Here is a 19387-nt window from a genome sequence, read left to right as displayed (position 1 = left end):
GGCCAAATCCGCAGCGTGTGCACATAGCCTAAAGGTAACGCACAGGTGATTGCAGATGAAGATGATGACAATGTGCTGCGTCCCTCCTCTTAGTCACACACTATATATGCCACGGAGGACCTGGCAGGATATATTTGGGACTGAAGGGTTAACTCACGGGCATTATCCACAGCTCCTCCTCTCCTGACCGCTCCTCCCCCCAGATGAGTCACAGTCTGGATTCACTGCTTCAAGGCGCCAGAAAAAAACAAAAGCGGCTCGTTCACCCTGCAGAGCCGGCTCATTTCGTTCACAGCAGGGAGCCGGCTCTTTGTATCGGATCGTTCACCGTCTAAACATGGCGTCCTACAGGGTGCTGCACGTTGTGGTGGATTCCGGTGCTTTTCTGAAGAATGCCCCATTACAGGTGAGCGGAGCGGACACCGGAGAGGCGGTACCGGGTCTGTAGGCTGTGATTAACCCTCTCGTGTCTGCAGGAGATCGGGGTGCACATCCACACTGTGCGGGACGTGGTCACCGAGATCAGGGACAGGCCGACCCGGAGGCGCCTGGCTGTGCTGCCCTACGAGCTGCTGTTCAGAGAGCCCACCCCTGAGAGCGTCCAGCTGGGTAAGGAGAACCCTGGGGTACTACAAGGCCCAGGAGTGAGCAGTGCCTGACTATCATCATACCGACACACACCAAGCCTGTATGTGGAGCAGCACTGAACTACAAGTCCCAGCATGCACTGGTGTGTGTGTGTGCTGGGAGTTGTAGTCCCTGCAGTGGGGGGCAGGGGAGCCCTTACAGGATGACCCCGTTTCCCATCCCGCCAGGCTGTGTATGTAATGGCCGCGCTCGGTGATGTCTTGCCCATGTAATAATGGGATCTCTTGACTTTATTTTCGTATTTCCCCTTTAAACCTTATGGCGATGTATGATGTCATGTGTTTCTGGGAATGCGGGATGTGGGCCACGATCTGGCCATGTAAGGGGTTGTCCAGGATGAGCACAACAAGCCTGCCTTCTGTCAGAAGCGCCCCGGACCTTGGGTTGTGTTTTATTGCACCTCCTCCCCATTGAGGTGAATGGAGTTTTGCTGTAATACCACACACAACACGTGGTCAGAGGTGGCGCTGTTCATGAAAGCAAGCAGGCATGCTCTCTAATCCTGGACAGTCCCTTTAAGTGGCCTATACACTTTAGGTATCTTCTCTCTGGAAACGTTTTAACCCCTTCACTACCAAGGGTGGTTTGCACGTTCATGACCGGGCCAATTTTTACAATTCTGACCACTGTCCCTTTATGAGGCAATAACTCTGGAACGCTTCCATGGATCCCGGTGATTCTGACATTGTTTTCTCGTGACATATTGTACTTCATGTTAGTGGAAAATACAGCACCTAGTGGAATATAAATCCACAATTTCTCATGACACAAAATGGCAACTCAGCAAAGAGAAAATAAATAAAACATAACTTTTAATATTGTATAAAAGCTACCAAACGATAAAGTGCGATTAAAAAACACTAAATCAGTTGCCACAGACTATACAGTGTGGTGTCTGTTTATATTTCCACACCAGATCACCCACAGTACATACATGTGGCTAATTCCATGTCCAAAAGTGAAAAAACCCGGACAGCCTGATACAACTAGATAACAGACCATGTGAATAACAACCACTTACTTAACCAGAGGCGTATATAGCCCCCATCATACTTCACTTGGACAAAAAAAATGAGGAGACATCAAAAACCAAACCAGTGGTCCATAAATATACTCCATAAAGGAAGGATCTCACCCATATGTCTGGAAGATGCCGATAATCAGATGTCCATTGGAGTTGAGACGAGTCAGGAAGCAGGGAATTACCCTAATCAAACCCTGACACCCCTAACAAGGGCAGTCCACATCTGACCCTCCCAAAAATAGCCCTGCAATGTCCCTCCTGACGCGTTTCGTCATTTACTGACTCTTCAGGGGATCTAACTGCAAGTGCTGGACGTAACACATAGTAACCAGGCTCCCTCCTAGGTGACAATTGTCCAAGTGAAGTATGATGGGGGCTATATACGCCTCTGGTTAAGTAAGTGGTTGTTATTCACATGGTCTGTTATCTAGTTGTATCAGGCTGTCCGGGTTTTTTCACTTTTGGACATGGAATTAGCCACATGTATGTACTGTGGGTGATCTGGTGTGGAAATATAAACAGACACCACACTGTATAGTCTGTGGCAACTGATTTAGTGTTTTTTAATCGCACTTTATCGTTTGGTAGCTTTTATACAATATTAAAAGTTAAGTCTTATTTATTTTCTCTTTGCTGATTTGCTACTTCATGTTACTGGTAAGAATTCATTTATATAACTTGCGTTTATTTGTGAAAAAAATGGGAATTTGACACAAATGTTGAAAATTTCGCAATTTTCCAACTTTGAATTTTTATGCCCTTAAATCACAGAGATACGGCACACAAAAAACTTAATAAATAACATTTCCCACATGTTTACTTTACATCAGCACAATTTTGGAACCCAATTTTTTTTGTTTTTTTTGTTAGGAAGTTGTAAGGGTTAAAAGTTGACCAGCGATTTCTCATTTTTACACCATTTTATTTTTACGGACCACATCACATTTGAATTCACTTTGAGGGGTCTATATGATAGAAAATACCCAAAAGTGACACCATTCTAAAAACTGCACCCCTTACAGTGCTCAAAACCACATTCAAGAAGTTTATTAACCCTTCAGGTGCATCACAGGAATTTTTTGAATGTTTAAAAAAAATGAACATTTAACTTTTTTTTTCACAAAAAAAATACTTCAGGTTCAATTTTTTTTATCTTACCAAGGGTAACAGGAGAAATTGGACTGCAAAAGTTATTGTGCAATTTGTCCTGAGTACGCTGATAACTGATGGGGGGGGGGGGGGGGGGGGAACCACTGTTTGGGCGCATGGCAGAGCTCAGAAGGGAAGGAGCGCTGTTTGACTTTTTCACTGCAAAATTGGCTGGAATTGAGATTGGACGCCATGTCGCGTTTGCAGAGCCCCTGATGTACCTAAACAGTGGAAACCCCCTACAAGTGACCCCATTTTGGAAACTAGACCCCCCCAAGGAACTTATCTAGATATGTGGTGAGAACTTTGAACCCACAAGGGCTTTACAGAAGTTTATAACGTACAGCGGTACAATTAAAAAAAAATATTTTTTCCACAAAAATGATCTTTTCACCCCAATTTTTATTTTCCCAAGGGTAACAGGACCCTAAAAGTTATTGTGCAATTTGTCCTGAGTACGCTGATACCCCACATGTGGGGGTAAACCACTATTTGGGCGCATGGCAGAGCTCGGAAGGGAAGCAGCGCCATTTGACGTTTTTGGCTGGAATTGAGATCGGACACCATGTCGTGATTGGAAAACCCCGATGTACCTAAACAGTGGAAACCCCCCACAAATGACACCATTTTGTAAACTAGACCCACCCAAGGAACTTATCTAGATGTGTGGTGAGCACTTTGAACCCCCCAGTGCTTCACAGAAGTTTATAACGCCCGGGCATGAAAATAAAAAATTCGTATTTTTTTCCACAAACATGATCTTTTAGTCACCATTTTTTTATTTTCCCAAGGGTACCAGGAGAAATTGGACCCCAAAAGTTGTTGTCCAATTTGTCCTGAGTATGCTGATACCCCATATGTGGGAGAAAACTACTGTATGGGCACTCGTCGGGGCCCGGAAGGGAAGTAGTGACGTTTTGGAATGCAGACTTTGATGGAATGGTCTGCAGGTGTCATGCTGCCTTTGGAGAGCCCCTAATGTACCTAAACAGTGGAAACCCCCCACAAATGACCCCATTTTGAAAACTAGACCCCCTAAGGAACTTATCTAGATGTGAGGTGAGCACTTTGAACCCCCAAGTGCTCCACAGAAGTTTATAACGCTCGGACGTGAAAATAAAAAAATCATTTTTTTCCACAAAAATGATATTTTTGCCCCCAATTTTTTATTTTCCTAAGGGTAACAGGAGAAATTGGACCCCAAAAATTGTCTTGCAATTTGTCCTGAGTAGGCTGATACCCTACATGTGGGGGTAAAACACTGTTTGGGCGCATGGCAGAGCTTGGAAGGGAAGGAGCACCATTTGACTTTTTCAACTCAGAATTGGCTGGAATTGAGATCAGACGCCATGTTGCATTTGGAGAGCCCCTGATGTGCCCAAACAGTGGAAACCCCCAATTCTAACTCCAACCCTAACCCCAACACACCCCTAACCCTAATCTCAGCCCTAACCCTAGCCCTAATGGAAAAATGGAAATAAATACATTTTTTTTTTGTTTTATTATTTTTCCCTAACTAAGGGGGTGATAACGGGGGGTTTGATTTACTATTTATGGCTGTTTTTATGTTTGGCAGCTGTCGCACGCTAAAAGACGCTTTTATTGTAAAAATAGTTTTTGCATCATCACATATTGAGAGCTATAATTTTTCCGTATTTTGACCCACCGAGTCATGTGAGGTCTTATTTTTTGCGGGACGAGTTGACGTTTTTATTGGTACCATTTTCGGGCACGTGACATTTTTTGATCGCTTTTTATTCCGATTTTTGGGACGCAGAATGAACAAAAACCAGCGTTTCATGAATTTCTTTTGGGGGGGTGCGTTTACACCGTTCCGCGTGCGGTAAAATTGATAAAGCGGTTTTATTCTTCGGGTCGGTACGGTTACAGCGATACCTCATTTGTCGTTTTTTATGTTTTGGCGCTTTTATGCAATGAAAACTATTTTATATAAATTATTTTTACATCACTTCTGCGAGCTATAACTTTTTTTATTTTTTTCACTAATGACGCTGTGTGACGGCTCGTTTTCAGCGGTACCATGGTTACTTATATCCATCTTTTTGATCGCGAGTTATTGCACTTTTTGTTCGGCGGTATGATGATAAATCTTTATTTTTTTTTTTTTATTTTTTTTTTTTTTTTATTTTTTTTTTAAGGGGTTCAATAAAGGGGTTAACTAGTGGGACAGTGTTATAGGGCGGGTCGTTACGGACGCGGCGATACCAAATATGTGTACTTTTATTGATTTATTTTTTTGGTTTTTTGTTTGTTTGTTTTTTTTGTTTTTAAAAAATGAATTTATTGGAGTTTTTTTTTTTTTTTTCTTTTAGCGATTTATATTTACACTTTTTTTTTTTTTTTTTAAACTTTATTACAATGTCCCAGGGGGGACATAACACAGATCGCTGTGACAGATCAGCGATCTGTCACAGGCAGTGCTGCAGGCTTCCTCATGCTGGTGCTTTGCAGGCATGAGGAAGCCGCCTCCCTGCAGGCCCCCGCCGCTATTTTGGATCCGGGGACCTGCAGGGAAGGAGCCCCCGTAGCAGCGCTTCACATCGCGCTGCTGCGGGGGTCTTGGGGGAATCACGGAGGGAGCCCCCTCTCTGCCGATGCTTCCCTAAACCCCCGGTACACTGTGATCGAGTTTGATTGCGGTGTGCCAGGGGCGGTCCGTGACCGCCCCTGACACACAGTGCCGGGTGTCAGCTGTGATAATCAGCTGACACCCGGCCGCGATCAGCTGCGCGCTTCCCCCGTGAGCGCAGCTGATGGCGCAAGACGTACTATCCTGTCCCTGAGAATTAAGTCCCAGGTCACATGGACGGAATAGTACGTCTAATGTAGGAAAGGGGTTAATCTAAGAGGAGAGGGGAAGTACTCCGGTGCTGGGCACCTCTGGCACCATCTTGTCGTCTTTAGTAACAAAAGGATCAGACATGTTGAAGTTTAACATGCCCAACCCTCGTTTCCCTCCACACCTCTGAGGAGAGTCATGACCCGCCCCAGACATATATTTGGTTATCGTATAAAATGTGGCCACTGTTATATTAGATGAGTTGGGGACTTTGCATTTTCTAAATGTGTTTTGGCTAAAAGAAAAAACATTTTTGCAATTGGGTTTCATTAGAAATGTTGCACTGTTTGCCTTCTGTAATCTTTGTATTGCGCTGTCTATTGCTGGCTGTAGAATGAGTTAACTGAGAATCCTTCAGTCAGCTTGCAATGTTGTGATAATGGGGTCACTCACCTGATATTTGCCTCTTTCTTCCTCAGTGACCGATTTCTCTAAGAAGACCGGGGATTATGTCAGCCTCTCGGCCACTGACCTCAAGGTCCTCGCTCTCGCCTATCAGCTCGAGGTTGAACATGTTGGGGCAGAGCATATTAAAAAAGAGCCAAAACAGAAGGTGGGTAATCGTCTGCCTCCAAATTTCCAGATTCCCCACTTTTGTAGGATTGGTATTTGGAAGGATTGTCTTTTTTTTCTTCTTTCTCTTCCCTCTCACACGTTGTAATTAAGATCTCTGTATTTTTAGGCCTCTGTCAGCACCACCGCGAAACACCCAGAGGCGCCTGTCAACGTGGCTGGATTCCATTTTCCCTCCAAGGTAAATTATTTTTTATTTTTTTTAATTTTGTCCCATGCGCTTTCTACAGTGGAATGGACAGAATTATGTAAGAAGTAAAACCTTCTATTGTGCAGTAATTCATACTCTAGGACCCCCGCTGATTGCTAGAAGAAGGGGCTTTTGTCAGTATTGGGGGGGAGTTAACTTTTTTTTTTTTTTTTTTGTCAAACAAATGAAACGAGCCTGGTGCTGGCCAAACAAATCAGACTGAGGGAAGAGTCAGACGGCCATACGATCCGGATGAGGATTGCAATGCTCGGACTGATTGGCGGCTCTCCAAGCCTGAGTGTGACGGCTGCGTGGAAATACACACCGTTACACTCAGATCGGTGAGAGCCAACGGCCAGGCTAACCGTTGCATCGCGATCTTTGACAGAGAAGAGTCCAACGTTGGCAAGCTCTAATGTGTACGGGGACCCCTGACTTTTCCCCAACAGATATGGGGGGAGGCAAGGATCCAGCATGACCCATTTCAGATTACCGTGCACCTTTTGTTCTTGGCTAGAGAAACTGCCGCCATAGGATTATGGCAGCGTCGTTCTCGTAGAGAACCCGGGAGCAATCAGCAGAGCGAGCGCTCCTGTGTATGAAGGAGTCAGGAAGATCTAAAGTGTATGGGGGCTGACTATGCTTTTCTCAAAGAAGGAAATTGGCCAATGATTTAAGGTGGCGTCTACTTGGTCCTAGTGATCGGTGGGGTGGAGCCTCCTTGCCTTTCTCGTTCACGTAACAAGCTAGAAATTTCTTTCAATTTGGCTAATTCCCTGTAATTTTACTTTGAGCCATAGGGGCACTATTTGTCTCACAGGAGCGTCGCCCCCGCACTATTGTATGAGCTGATGTCAGATCCTGTCATTGTACATCCTCCATCTCTAGTCCGCAGGTAATAAAGACTGCTCGCTGAAGACACAGATGGCCGAGGAGACTGAAGACTGTGCAAAGGAAAGCCAAGAATATAACTCCTTTTTCTTCTGGAGGAGCCCCCTGCCGACCATCGAGGATGATCTGCTGGAGTTAATGGTAAGTCTGGGGTGGATGTCTTATAAAATGCCTTAAATCAGTTTTATGCAATATGCATCAAAATGGAACAACAATATATCCATAATATTCCAGTGTCACCAAGTGACACTATTACATGCTATAGTATTGTCCTATCTTAATATATCTGCTTAGACACCCTAAAGGATCAACAATAAGTGGCGCCCCTGCCCATCGGTGGCTGTCCCACATACAGCCTTCAAGAGAGATGTATATCATGGCATGTAAAAGTTTGGGAACCCCTGGTCATAATTACTCTTACAGTGAACAGTTAAGCAAGTTGAAGATGAAATGATCTCTAAAAGGCCTAAAGCTAAACATGACAATTATATTTTTTAACATTTTAAAAATTACAAAAAGGAAAATGGGCCTATGCAAGAGTTTGGTCACCCTTGGAGAGTTGCGTGCTCAGATAACTTTGACCAAGACTTCAGACCTTAATTAGCCTGTTAGGATTATGGCTTATTCGCTATCAGTTAGGAAGGGCCAGGTGATGCTAATTTCCCAGCTTTATAGAAACCAAGCCCCTCTAACCTTGTGTTCAAAAACAGCAGTCATGGGGTCTTCTAAGCAGCTGCCTAGCACTCTGAAAATGGTAGAGGCCCACAAAGCAGGAAAAGGGTATAAGAAGATGGAAAAGTGCTTTCAAGTTGCCCTTTCCTTAGTTCGAAAAGAAATGGCAGTTAGCAGGAACAGTGGAGGTCAAGATAAAGTCTGGAAGACCAAGCAAAATTTCAGTGAGGGCTACTTAAATATTGCTAGAGAGGCAAATCAGAACCCCTGCTTGACTGAAAGATCTTCAGACAGATTTAGCAGACTCTAGAGTTGTGGTACATTATTCCACTGTTTGGAGACACCTGCACAAATATGGCCTGTATGGAAGAGTCAACAGAAGAAAACCTCTCTTGCGTCCTCACCATAAAATTTAGGGTCAGAAGTATGCAAAAATGCATGTAAACAAGTCCTGTGGACTGAGGAGGTTTAAGTAGAACTCTATGACCACAATGATGAAAGCTATGTGGGGAGAATAAAGGGCACAGAATTTCAGGAAAAGAACACCTCCCCAACCATTAAGCATGGGGGTGGATCAATCATGTTTTTGGGGTTGTGTTGCAGCCAGTGGCACGGGGAACATTTCACGGATACAGGGAACAATGGATTCAATTAAATTTCAACAATTTCTCAATACAAACATAACACCATCTGTAAATAAGCTGAAACTGAAAGGGGGAAGAAGATAGCTTCTATAAATGGAGAATTATCCTAAACACACGTCAGAAGGCGCTTGCTGAAGGTTGTACAATGGCTCTCGCAGTCCCCTGATCTGCACATCATTGAAAATCTTTGGCTAGACCTCAAAATGGCAAAGGATGGAAGACTGCCCAGGAATCTCCCAGAACTGGAAGAATTCTCCAAGGAAGAATGGATGAAAATCCCTCAAACAAGAACTGAAAGACTCTTGGCTGGCTACAAAGGTTTACAATCTGCCATACTTACAAAAGAGGGTCCTGCTAGGTACTAACCATACAGGGTGCCCAAACTTCTGCATTAACTCACTATTCCTGTTTGTAATTTTTAAAACGTAAAATAATTTTATATATATATATATATATATATATATATATATATATATATATATATTTACAGTGCCTACAAGTAGTATTCAACACCCTGCAGATTTAGCAGGTTTGATAACATGCAAATAAGTTAGAGCCTTCAAACTTCACACAAGAGCAGGATTTATTAACAGATGCATAAATCTTACAAACCAAAAAGTTATGTTGCTCAGTTAAATTTTAAGAAATTTTAAACATACAAGTGTGGGTCAATTATTATTCAACCCCTAGGTTTAATATTTTGTGGAATAACCCTTGTTTGCAATTACAGCTAATAATCGTCTTTTATAAGACCTGATCAGGCCGGCACAGGTCTCTGGAGTTATCTTGGCCCACTCCTCCATGCAGATCTTCTCCAAGTTATCTAGGTTCTTTGGGTGTCTCATGTGGACTTTAATCTTGAGCTCCTTCCACAAGTTTTCAATTGGGTTAAGGTCAGGAGACTGACTAGGCCACTCCAACACCTTGATTTTTTGCCTCTTGAACCAGGCCTTGGTTTTCTTGGCTGTGTGCTTTGGGTCGTTGTCTTGTTGGAAGATGAAATGACGACCCATCTTAAGATCCTTGACGGAGGAGCGGAGGTTCTTGGCCAAAATCCCCAGGTAGGCCGTGCTATCCATCTTCCCATGGATGCGGACCAGATGGCCAGGCCCCTTGGCCGAGAAACAGCCCCACAGCATGATGCTGCCACCACCATGCTTGACTGTAGGGATGGTATTCTTGGGGTCATATGCAGTGCCATCCAGTCTCCAAACGTCACGTGTGTGGTTGGCACCAAAGATCTCGATCTTGGTCTCATCAGACCAGAGAACCTTGAACCAGTCTGTCTCAGAGTCCTCCAAGTGATCATGAGCAAACTGTAGACGAGCCTTGACATGACGCTTTGAAAGTAAAGGTACATTACGGGCTCGTCTGGAACAGAGACCATTGCGGTGGAGTACGTTACTTATGGTATTGACTGAAACCAATGTCCCCACTGCCATGAGATCTTCCCAGAGCTCCTTCCTTGTTGTCCTTGGGTTAGCCTTGACTCTTCGGACAAGCCTGGCCTCGGCACGGGAGGAATCTTTCAAAGGCTGTCCAGGCCGTGGAAGGCTAACAGTAGTTCCATAAGCCTTCCACTTCCGGATGATGCTCCCAACAGTGGAGACAGATAGGCCCAACTCCTTGGAAAGGGTTTTGTACCCCTTGCCAGCCTTGTGACCCTCCACGATCTTGTCTCTGATGGCCTTGGAATGCTCCTTTGTCTTTCCCATGTTGACCATGTATGAGTGCTGTTCACAAGTTTGGGGAGGGTCTTAAATAGTCAGAAAAGGCTGGAAAAAGAGATAATTAATCCAAACATGTGAAGCTCATTGTTCTTTGTGCCTGAAATACTTCTTAATACTTTAGGGGAACCAAACAGAATTCTGGTGGTTTGAGGGGTTGAATAATAAATGACCCTCTGAATAAACTTTTCACAATTTAAAAAAAAAATTAAACAAAGAAATAACATTCTTTTTTGCTGCAGTGCATTTCACACTTCCAGGCTGATCTACAGTCCAAATGTCACAATGCCAAGTTAATTCCGAATGTGTAAACCTGCTAAATCTGCAGGGGGTTGAATACTACTTGTAGGCACTGTGTATATATATATATATATATATATATATATATATATATATATATATATATATATATATTTATTTTGTCTAAAATACAAAGGAAATGTGTCATCTTTAACTCTTACGACTTTTAGAGATCATTTCATCTTCAATTGGCTTATATTTTGTGTCTAGTGGGGGCTCTAAGGGTCTGTTTGCCAGCCCCATATGTCCTGATCCCACAGTGCAGTGTTTTCTTACCTCTTGTGGGTTGTATCGTAATGGAGGACCCCCCCTAATAACAAGTAATGCTCTTGGTTCTCCGTGGACTGTCTGAGCTTCTTTTATATGTTTAGTCAGATGGATGCCGCTTTCTACAATGTGAGGGCATACAGCATCTTAAGGCGATACTTGCCTCCATTTTTATACGCATATGTGAACTTGTCTTTAATCCACAACTCCAGTATTTGTGCATTGTAGGATTGTGGCCACAGGTGCAGGACATGTCTGCGTGGCTTTGGTCGGACGCTGTAAGTAAAGGCTAGTAGTAAACCCATATTTGCCTTTCAGAATGGCCAGTTGGTGTCTGTGACTACAAGTCCAAAGGAAGCTCCTCTGCCTGGTGACCTGGACCACGGCATGTATAAATCTGCTGAAGAGGAGGAGGAGGATGATGATGGGGGCGGCTGGATTACACCCAGTAACATCAAACAAATCCAGCAGGACATGGGCTGCCGGGAGGCTCCAGCTAACGTGGTAGTCGGATGCCTGACCACGGACTTTGCCATGCAGGTATCGCCAAATACGCACCTGACAAACGCCAGATGGTAAACAACTCATTGTTACCAATAATTCTAGTATGAAAAACAAAACTACATCAGATCCTGCTAATTCTGATAAGGCCCAGTAATCATGGGGGAGAAAGGATCAAATATGGGATCTTTTCTTGTTGGACATGTGTCCCTGGAGATAAGTGGTCGGTGTCTCTCTCTTCAGTTAGTGCAAGATGTTAGATTTGGATCCATGACTTTGTCCTCACTTTGATATTTTTTTTTTTTTTTTTCTTTTTTTTTTTCCCCATGACGCAGAACGTGCTGATACAGATGGGGCTGCATGTGCTCTCCATGGACGGCATGCTGATCCGCCAGACCAGGAGCCACATTCTGCGATGTCACGGCTGCTTCAAGTGAGGGGATGTGATCGCGGTGCAGTTGACTATTACTTGGGCTTTGTGAGCGTTATTGCCCATTTGGCAGACACTGCCAGTATGCAGACGCCTCTCATCCAAAGCACCCATCGTCTGACTATATATATATATATATATATATATATATATATATATATATATATATATATATATAATATTTTCATATTCTCTTTCAGGACGACAGCAGACATGACCAAGTTGTTCTGTCCCAACTGTGGCAATAAGACCCTGAAGAAGATTGCGGTGTCGGTAAATGAAGATGGCGGCCTCCACATGCATTTCTCCCGAAACCCCAAAGTATTTAACACCCGTGGGATGCGGGTAAGGCATGGATGTATTTACTTAATGGGATGTAGAACAGGTGCCTGCGTCCATCATTTTGCTCTTTTTTGTCTTTTAACCTGTGAAGAGTTTTTAGTAGCATATTGACGCATGTTGCGCTTGTCATGCAAAATTTGTACCAAAATATCTCATATTAAATATATTTTATAAATCTATAGATAAATATATTTCTCGTTCGCCTTATTGGGGGACACAGAGACCATGGGTGTATGCTGCTGCCACTAGGAGGCTGACACTATGCACAAAAAAAAGGTTAGCTCCTCCTCCGCAGTGTACACCCCACCGACCGGCAGGAAGTTCCTCAGTTTTAGCTTGGTGTCAGTAGGAGGTGGACACGGGTCTTTTATTAGACCCCTATCTACCTCGTCGTGCGTCGTTCCTTTACAGGTTTCGGAGGGATACGGAGTGAACAGTCACATCCGTACTCCCACAAAGAGACTATGAGTACGGCGTGTACTGCCACCCCGTATCCTCATAGTTCTCCGCGGCAGGACCAGGTGCCTCGCACAGGTGCGTGCCAGCTATACGGACGGTCCTTGCCCCCCGCCTCCCACCATCTCGCCTACCAGAGCCTGACGGTTGGACGAGGCGTGGATTCCATCAAGACGACAGACAGCGTGGGATTCTCAGGTACCTTTATTGTGGCCCCCGGCCTGGGTGAGTATGCGGTCTAGCGGTCCCCCGGCGTTTTCATCCTAAGGCGGTCGCCAGGGGACCACGGTAGGGCCTGCGCGCCCGCTTCTCCCCACGGTCGCCGCATCCATGAAGGCCCCTGTTCTTTCGGGCCCCCGTTTTTTCTTCATCCCGGCAGCGGTATACAGGGGTCGGGCTGTGGGAAGCAGGGACGCGGCCCGGTGTTGCGGCGCGTCTTCCGCGCCGACCCGCTGCTGACAGGCGGCCGGCGCTATTAATTTAAGCCCCGGCTTCATCTCGGGCCTACCGCTGCGTCGCGGCCACGCCCCCTGCCCCTTTCTTCTAAGCGGGCTTCTCTCCCGCCCGTCCTAGGCCTTCCCAGCCCCCTTGCCTCACACCAGCCTGCTATTGGACAGCGGGCGGTGCTAAGGGGATCTCTGCGGCGAGCTCCGCCCTTCTCCCTCTGGCAGCGCGCCCTTTCCCTGGTGGTCGCCATCTTCTCAGCCTGCCAGCCGGACCTCATTCCCTGCCGGATTTCGGTCGCTGGGCCTTTTTTCAGCCAGATTGGCCTGGCCTCATCCTGCAGCCAGATCAGAGAGCGTCGCCCTTGGGGACACCGGACCGTGAGTAGCTCTGCACCTGCAGACTGACACCCTTCTCTGCCTTCTGTCCCCCAACCGGCCGGCACTGCCTCTCTTTTTCACTATGTCCAACGCTAAGTCTGATCGTACCCGCTCTGCGTCCAGCCCGACGCCGCTCAGGAGCCATCCATAGCCCCAGGGGCGAGTGAGCCCCCCATGCCGGGTTGGGCCTCCTCTCAATCACAGTCAGTGGCAGACCTCATCAAGGTGTCTCAGTCCCTAGTAGCCGTTCTGGACAAGTTGCCCTTGGGAGCTTCGGCGGGACCCAGCACGTCTCAGGACGTCCCATCTGAGCCAGCCAGCGGCAGTCGCAAGAGGCCCAGGCAGGACCTCCAGGTGGAGTCCTACCTCACCCCATAGTCCCCAGCAGTCTCCCTCTCGGGCCTCCTCCCCCGAGTCAGGCGAAGCGCTTTCGGAATCGGAAAGGGTCTTTAGAGCTGGATTCGGACCAGGATGCGAACATGAAGGTTACGGTGCAAAACCTCATTGCCGCGATTCACCATACCTTTGACATTGCTGACGCCCCTGCGAAATCCTCAGATCAGGAGGTTTCGTCCAGACGGGCGGAAACACCATCCAGGGTGTTTCCCTTCCATTCTGAGTTTGGAAAGATTTTTACAAAGGAGAGAGAAGATCCGACCAGACGCTTTCAAAGAGGAAAGCGTCTCGGCGTGCTGTACCCGTTTGCTAAAGAGCTCATGGACAACTGGGCCGCTTCTCCCTCGGTGGACCCTCCCGTGTCCAGACTTTCTAATAATACGGTCCTTCCGCTGTCAGGTGTGGCGTCGCTAAAAGATTCTAATGATGAGATCATAGAATCTCTAGCAAAATCTGCCTTCAAAGCGGCATCAGCAGCGGTATGTCCAGTCTTTGTTTCTTCTTGGGCAGCAAAGGCCATATCCACTTGGGCAGATGACCTTCGGCAGGGCATTCTGGATAAGGCACGACCAGAGCATTTGGCCGATCTCGCCAATCAGATTTCCCATGCGGGGGATTATCTGCTTTCTGCCTCCTTGGATGCCGCATCTTGCGCAGTTCAGGCGTCAAGTAACATCGTGGCAATCCGACGTACAATTTGGCTCAAGGCCTGGCAGGCGGACTTGTCCTCTAAAAAGTCTCTGACCAATCTGCCTTTTCAGGGAGTGCGTCTCTTCGGATCACAATTGGATCAGATTATTAAGGACGCTACTGGAGGTACGAGTTCTCTTCTCCCCTCCAAGCCTCGCAGACCTCCTCCAAGGCGTCAGTTTCGTCCCTTTCGGACTTTCCGCCGTTTCAATACGGCGGAAAACCCTTCCAACCAGCAAAGGCCACAGGCACGTCAGGAAAGAGAGGTTTCCTTCAGGCCCACTCCGTCCTGGCGGTCCCACTCTTCCCAGGGAAGACCGTCCAGATCTAGATCTGGACGGTCTACGTCCGCATGACTACCATCGGTCTCCCGTGGGTCCCTTCCAATTGGGAGGTCGACTTCTCTTCTTCAGCGACGTCTGGCTCGCCTCAGTATAGGACGCTTGGGTCAGAGAGGTTGTATCAACAGGATACAAAATAGAGTTCATTTCTCTTCCACGGGATCGTTCCTTACAATCCCGTCCGCCGAGGGATCCGGCCTTGGTCCCGGGGTTCGGTTCGGCCATCGCCTCTCTTCTCAGTTCCGGGGTGATTGTGCCCGTTCCCGAATCGGAACGCTTCACAGGGTTTTATTCAAACCTGTTTGTGGTGCCGAAAAAGGACGGGACAGTTCGACCCATCTTGGATCTCAAGTTACTCAACAAGAGAGTTCGCCTTCGCCACTTCCGGATGGAGTCAGTTCGCTCGGTAATTGCTTCCATGGAGGAGCAGGAATTCATGGGTTCCATAGACATCCAAGATGCCTATCTACATGTGCCCATATTTCCCGGACATCAGAAGTTCCAGCGGTTTGCGATTCTTCACGAACATTACCAGTTCGTCGTGCTTCCTTTCGGGCTCGTCACCGCTCCCAGAGTCTTCACGAAGATTATGGCGGCGTTGATGGCCTTGTTGAGGATCAGAGGTCTCGTTCTTTTTCCGTACCTCGACGATATCCTGATCAAGGCCCCCTCCTTTCAACAGGCCCGCCTAAGTGTGGCGATCGTTCTAGACACCCTGTCCAGTTTTGGGTGGATCGTCAACCGGGAAAAGTCCTGTCTGGTCCCTACTCAACGCCTTGTGTTTCTGGGCCTTCTGCTCGACACTCGTCGGTCAAGGGTATTTCTCCCACAAGACAAGATTCTTTCCCTGCAGCAGGGCGTGAGATCATTACAGATCACACGATTTCCATCCCTCAGGACAGCCATGAGGGTCCTGGGGAAGATGGTGGCGGCGATAGAGGCAGTTCCCTTTGCCCAATTTCACGCCAGGCCACTCCAGCAGGCCATTTTGTCCAGGTGGAACAGGTCGGCTCTGACTCTGGATCGTCCGGTTCGCCTTTCCTGCTGGATCAGGCGGTCTCTCAACTGGTGGTTGACGTCTCCCCTCATTCTCTTGGGGCGGTCTTTTCTTCCCGTTCACTGGCAGATTGTCACTACGGACGCCAGCCTCATCGGCTGGGGTGCAGTGTTCCGCAATCACACTGTTCAGGGTCGATGGTCGACTCAGGAATCAGCTCTGCAGATCAATGTCCTAGAGATACGGGCGATCCATCTAGCTCTCGTCCACTGGGAAAGGCGCCTCAAGGGCCTGTCTGTCAGGATTCAGACAGACAATGCCACAGCGGTGGCGTATATCAACCGCCAAGGGGGGGACACGGAGTGTCTCAGCCCTGGCGGAAGTGTCCAGAATTCTTCAATGGGCAGAGACCTTTGTTCCATCGGTTTCCGCGGTTCACACTCCCGGCGTGGACAACTGGGCCGCCAATTTCCTCAGCCGCGAGGGTCTCGCGGCAGGGGAATGGTCCCTACATCCGGAGGTGTTTCATCTGCTCTGCCGTCGGTGGGGAACCCCGGATGTAGACCTCATGGCATCTCGCCTCAAAGGAAAGTCCCACAATTCGTGTCCAGGTCTCGGGACCCTCTGGCAGTGGGCGCCGACGCTCTGGCCGTCCCTTGGTCACAGTTCGTGCTCCCCTACCTGTTCCCTCCTCTGCCTCCTCTTCCCAAGTTGTTGAAGAAAATCAAAGCAGAGGGGATTCCAGTCATCCTCATCGCCCCGAATTGGCCCAGAAGGTCTTGATTCGCAGACATTGTCAACCTTCTCGCGGACGCCCCTGGAAGCTTCCCGACGGGCAGATCTGCTGTCTCAAGGCCCGATTTGCCACCCCAATTCTCTGTCGCTCAATTTAACGGCGTGGCTGTTGAGACCGAGGTTTTGAGACTGGCAGGATTCTCTGATCGGGTAATTCATACCATGATCCGCGCCAGAAAGCCTTCTTCTTTGAAGATCTATTACCGTACTTGGAAAGCCTATTTCTCCTGGTGTGAGGCCAATGACATCGCTCCCTTGGTTTTTTTCGCTCCCTTCTATTCTGGCGTTTCTTCAGGCAGGGCTGGATGCGGGGCTTGCTCTCAGTTCCTTGAAGGGTCAAGTTTCGGCACTGTCCATTTTATTTCAGAAAACGCTGGCCTCCCGGCCCCAGGTCAAAACCTTCCTCCAGGGTGTGGCTCACACGGTTCCTCCGTACCGAGCTCCCGTGGATCCTTGGGATCTTTATTTGGTTCTGCAGGGTCCTCCTTTTGAACCTCTCAGGGAAGTTTCCCTTTCCCTCCTTTCTTGGAAAGTGGCCTTTCTGGTGGCCATTACCTCCATCCGGCGCGTGTTGGAATTAGCTGTACTTTCTTGCCGCTCTCCTTTTTTTGGTCCATCAGGACAAGGTAGTTCTGCGGCCTCCGCCCTCTTTTCTTCCGAAGGTGGTATCTTCGTTTCACCTCAATGAGGACATTGTTCTGCCATCCTTCTGCCCGAGCCCAGCTCACCCTCGGAGCGGTCTTTGAACAAGCTGGACCTAGTCAGGGCATTGAGAGTCTATCTAGCCCGGACGACTTCCTTGCGGAAGTCACTCTCTGTTCATCACCCAGCCTCAAAGGCCACTATTGCGCGCTGGATCAGATCGGCAATTTTGGAGGCATACCGGGTCAAGCATCGAGTGGCCCCTCCAGGGATCAGAGCCCACTCTACCCGGGCGGTGGGTGCCTCCTGGGCGGTGCGCCACAGAGCTTCCGCGCTGCAGCTTTGCAAGGCTGCAACGTGGTCATCGGTTCACACCTTTGTGAAATTCTACAGGGTCCACACCTACGCTTCGGCGGACGCCAGCCTAGGTAGAAGGATTCTGCAGGCTGCGGTGGCGAGTCCACTGGCCTGATGGAAGTTTGTTTCCCACCCCAGGGACTGCTTTGGGACGTCCCATGGTCTCTGTGTCCCCCAATAAGGCGAACGAGAAAACAGGATTTTTTGGGTTGCTTACCGTAAAATCTGTTTCTCGGAGCCTTCATTGGGGGACACGGCACCCTCCCATGTTCTACAACTCCTGTTCTTATGTTTGTTGGTTTGTTACAGTTGAGTTGTTTGTTCTGTTTTCAATCTATTCTGTTACTTCTCCTACTGCTTTCTCACTAACTGAGGAACTTCCTGCCGGTCGGTGGGGTGTACACTGCGGAGGAGGAGCTAACTTTTTTTGTGCATAGTGTCAGCCTCCTAGTGGCAGCAGCATACACCCATGGTCTCTGTGTCCCCCAATGAAGGCTCCGAGAAACAGATTTTACGGTAAGCAACCCAAAAAATCCTGTTAGCTATAGATTTATAAAATATCAGATATTTTGGTACAAATGTTGTGTGTATTGAGAGGAAGAGACATGAACTCTTATACAATAGGCACAGGGGGGGGGTGATTGCGATAATGAATCCGGAGCTATGTATTTGGCATATCCTGGAAGTTGTCTAGAGAGTAGGTGCACTGCTTTTCTAAAGGCACTGACGTTCAATTAATTCGTGTTCTGGTTTTCACGGTTAGTTTCCTACTGATAGATCATATAGTTATGAATTGTTAATGTATACTGCACAGGCTCCTACTCTATGTTGAGATCTGTGCTGTGTGTGATGCGGAGGCCACGCTGTGTTATTCTTTTTATGCATCTTGTAGTTCCACAAGTGACCACCAGGTGGCATTGCCATTCACTATAGAGTAGTGCCGCTGTTGCTGATTTCTGCCATTATACCTGATTTTTATACCAATGCACAGCTAAACTCAAGCTGGTCGGCCCCGTGTCCTCACTGTCCTTCATCTGTCTCCCTGCAGCACTCCTTGCCGGCCCCACAAGGTGGAAAGCACGCCTCCAACCCCCAACTAGTGGGTGACCAGAACTTCCCCCAGCAGCGTCTCTCCAACAAGGCGCGATCCAAAACGGACGTCTTCAACCCGGATTACATCGCCGGAGCCTCGCCATTCGTAGAAAACGACATTTACAGCCGAGCCGCTAATTTAAACATCAGAGATGGTGCAATAGGAGCCGGACGAAAGAGGGTGAACCCCAACGCCCCCCGGAAAAAAGGAGTGACGAAGAGATGAGCGAGGAGGGGGAAGACGCTTATTTATACCGTGCCTTACTCCAGCCATGCAGGGAATATACGGCCCGGGGAGTATAGAAAGTCTCCTCCAAGGGGCCGTTCCCTGAAGCCGGGGCGAGAGTTACATGACTTTATGGGGGCGTCCGCTGCCATCGGACATATGTGTCCGCCTCTCTTCGCCTTCGGGTTTAGACAAATTGGAGGATCCTAAATCCTGATGTGTTCTGGTATTAAATCTGGAAATTAGTTTGATTTAAAAAAAAAAAAAAAAAAAAAAAATCCTTCTACTTTTAGCGAATACTGACTACATCCCAATAATAAAATGTACGTGGAGCGTTGCGTAGTTTAGTAACA

At 47.5% G+C, this 19387-nt stretch overlaps 1 protein-coding gene across 1 annotated transcript; it reads left to right on the top strand.

Annotated features, from left to right (window-relative positions):
- The first annotated feature begins 149 nt into the window (after positions 1 to 149).
- NOB1 (NIN1 (RPN12) binding protein 1 homolog) lies at positions 150 to 19387 on the top strand. The gene is made up of 9 exons (XM_073584352.1): positions 150 to 406; positions 477 to 609; positions 6101 to 6234; positions 6364 to 6435; positions 7333 to 7476; positions 11264 to 11485; positions 11782 to 11879; positions 12077 to 12221; positions 18765 to 19387. Exons 1-9 carry the CDS (start codon positions 338 to 340, stop codon positions 19032 to 19034), a joined length of 1287 nt encoding a protein of 428 aa, XP_073440453.1. The 5' UTR covers positions 150 to 337; the 3' UTR covers positions 19035 to 19387.

Source organism: Dendrobates tinctorius, unplaced genomic scaffold, assembly GCF_039654945.1.
Source record: "Dendrobates tinctorius isolate UK_male_01 unplaced genomic scaffold, ASM3965494v1 ptg000009l, whole genome shotgun sequence".
Taxonomy (NCBI): domain Eukaryota; kingdom Metazoa; phylum Chordata; class Amphibia; order Anura; family Dendrobatidae; genus Dendrobates; species Dendrobates tinctorius.
This window is presented reverse-complemented; position numbering and strand designations above follow the sequence as displayed.

Excerpts from the sequence above, each read along its gene's own strand:
- NOB1 (XM_073584352.1), top strand. The coding sequence starts at position 338 with ATGGCGTCCTACAGGGTGCTGCACGTTGTGGTGGATTCCGGTGCTTTT. Across the intron at positions 6,436-7,332 it reads GATTCCATTTTCCCTCCAAG|TCCGCAGGTAATAAAGACTG; the intron begins GTAAATTATTTT and ends CTCCATCTCTAG. Across the intron at positions 12,222-18,764 it reads TTAACACCCGTGGGATGCGG|CACTCCTTGCCGGCCCCACA; the intron begins GTAAGGCATGGA and ends GTCTCCCTGCAG.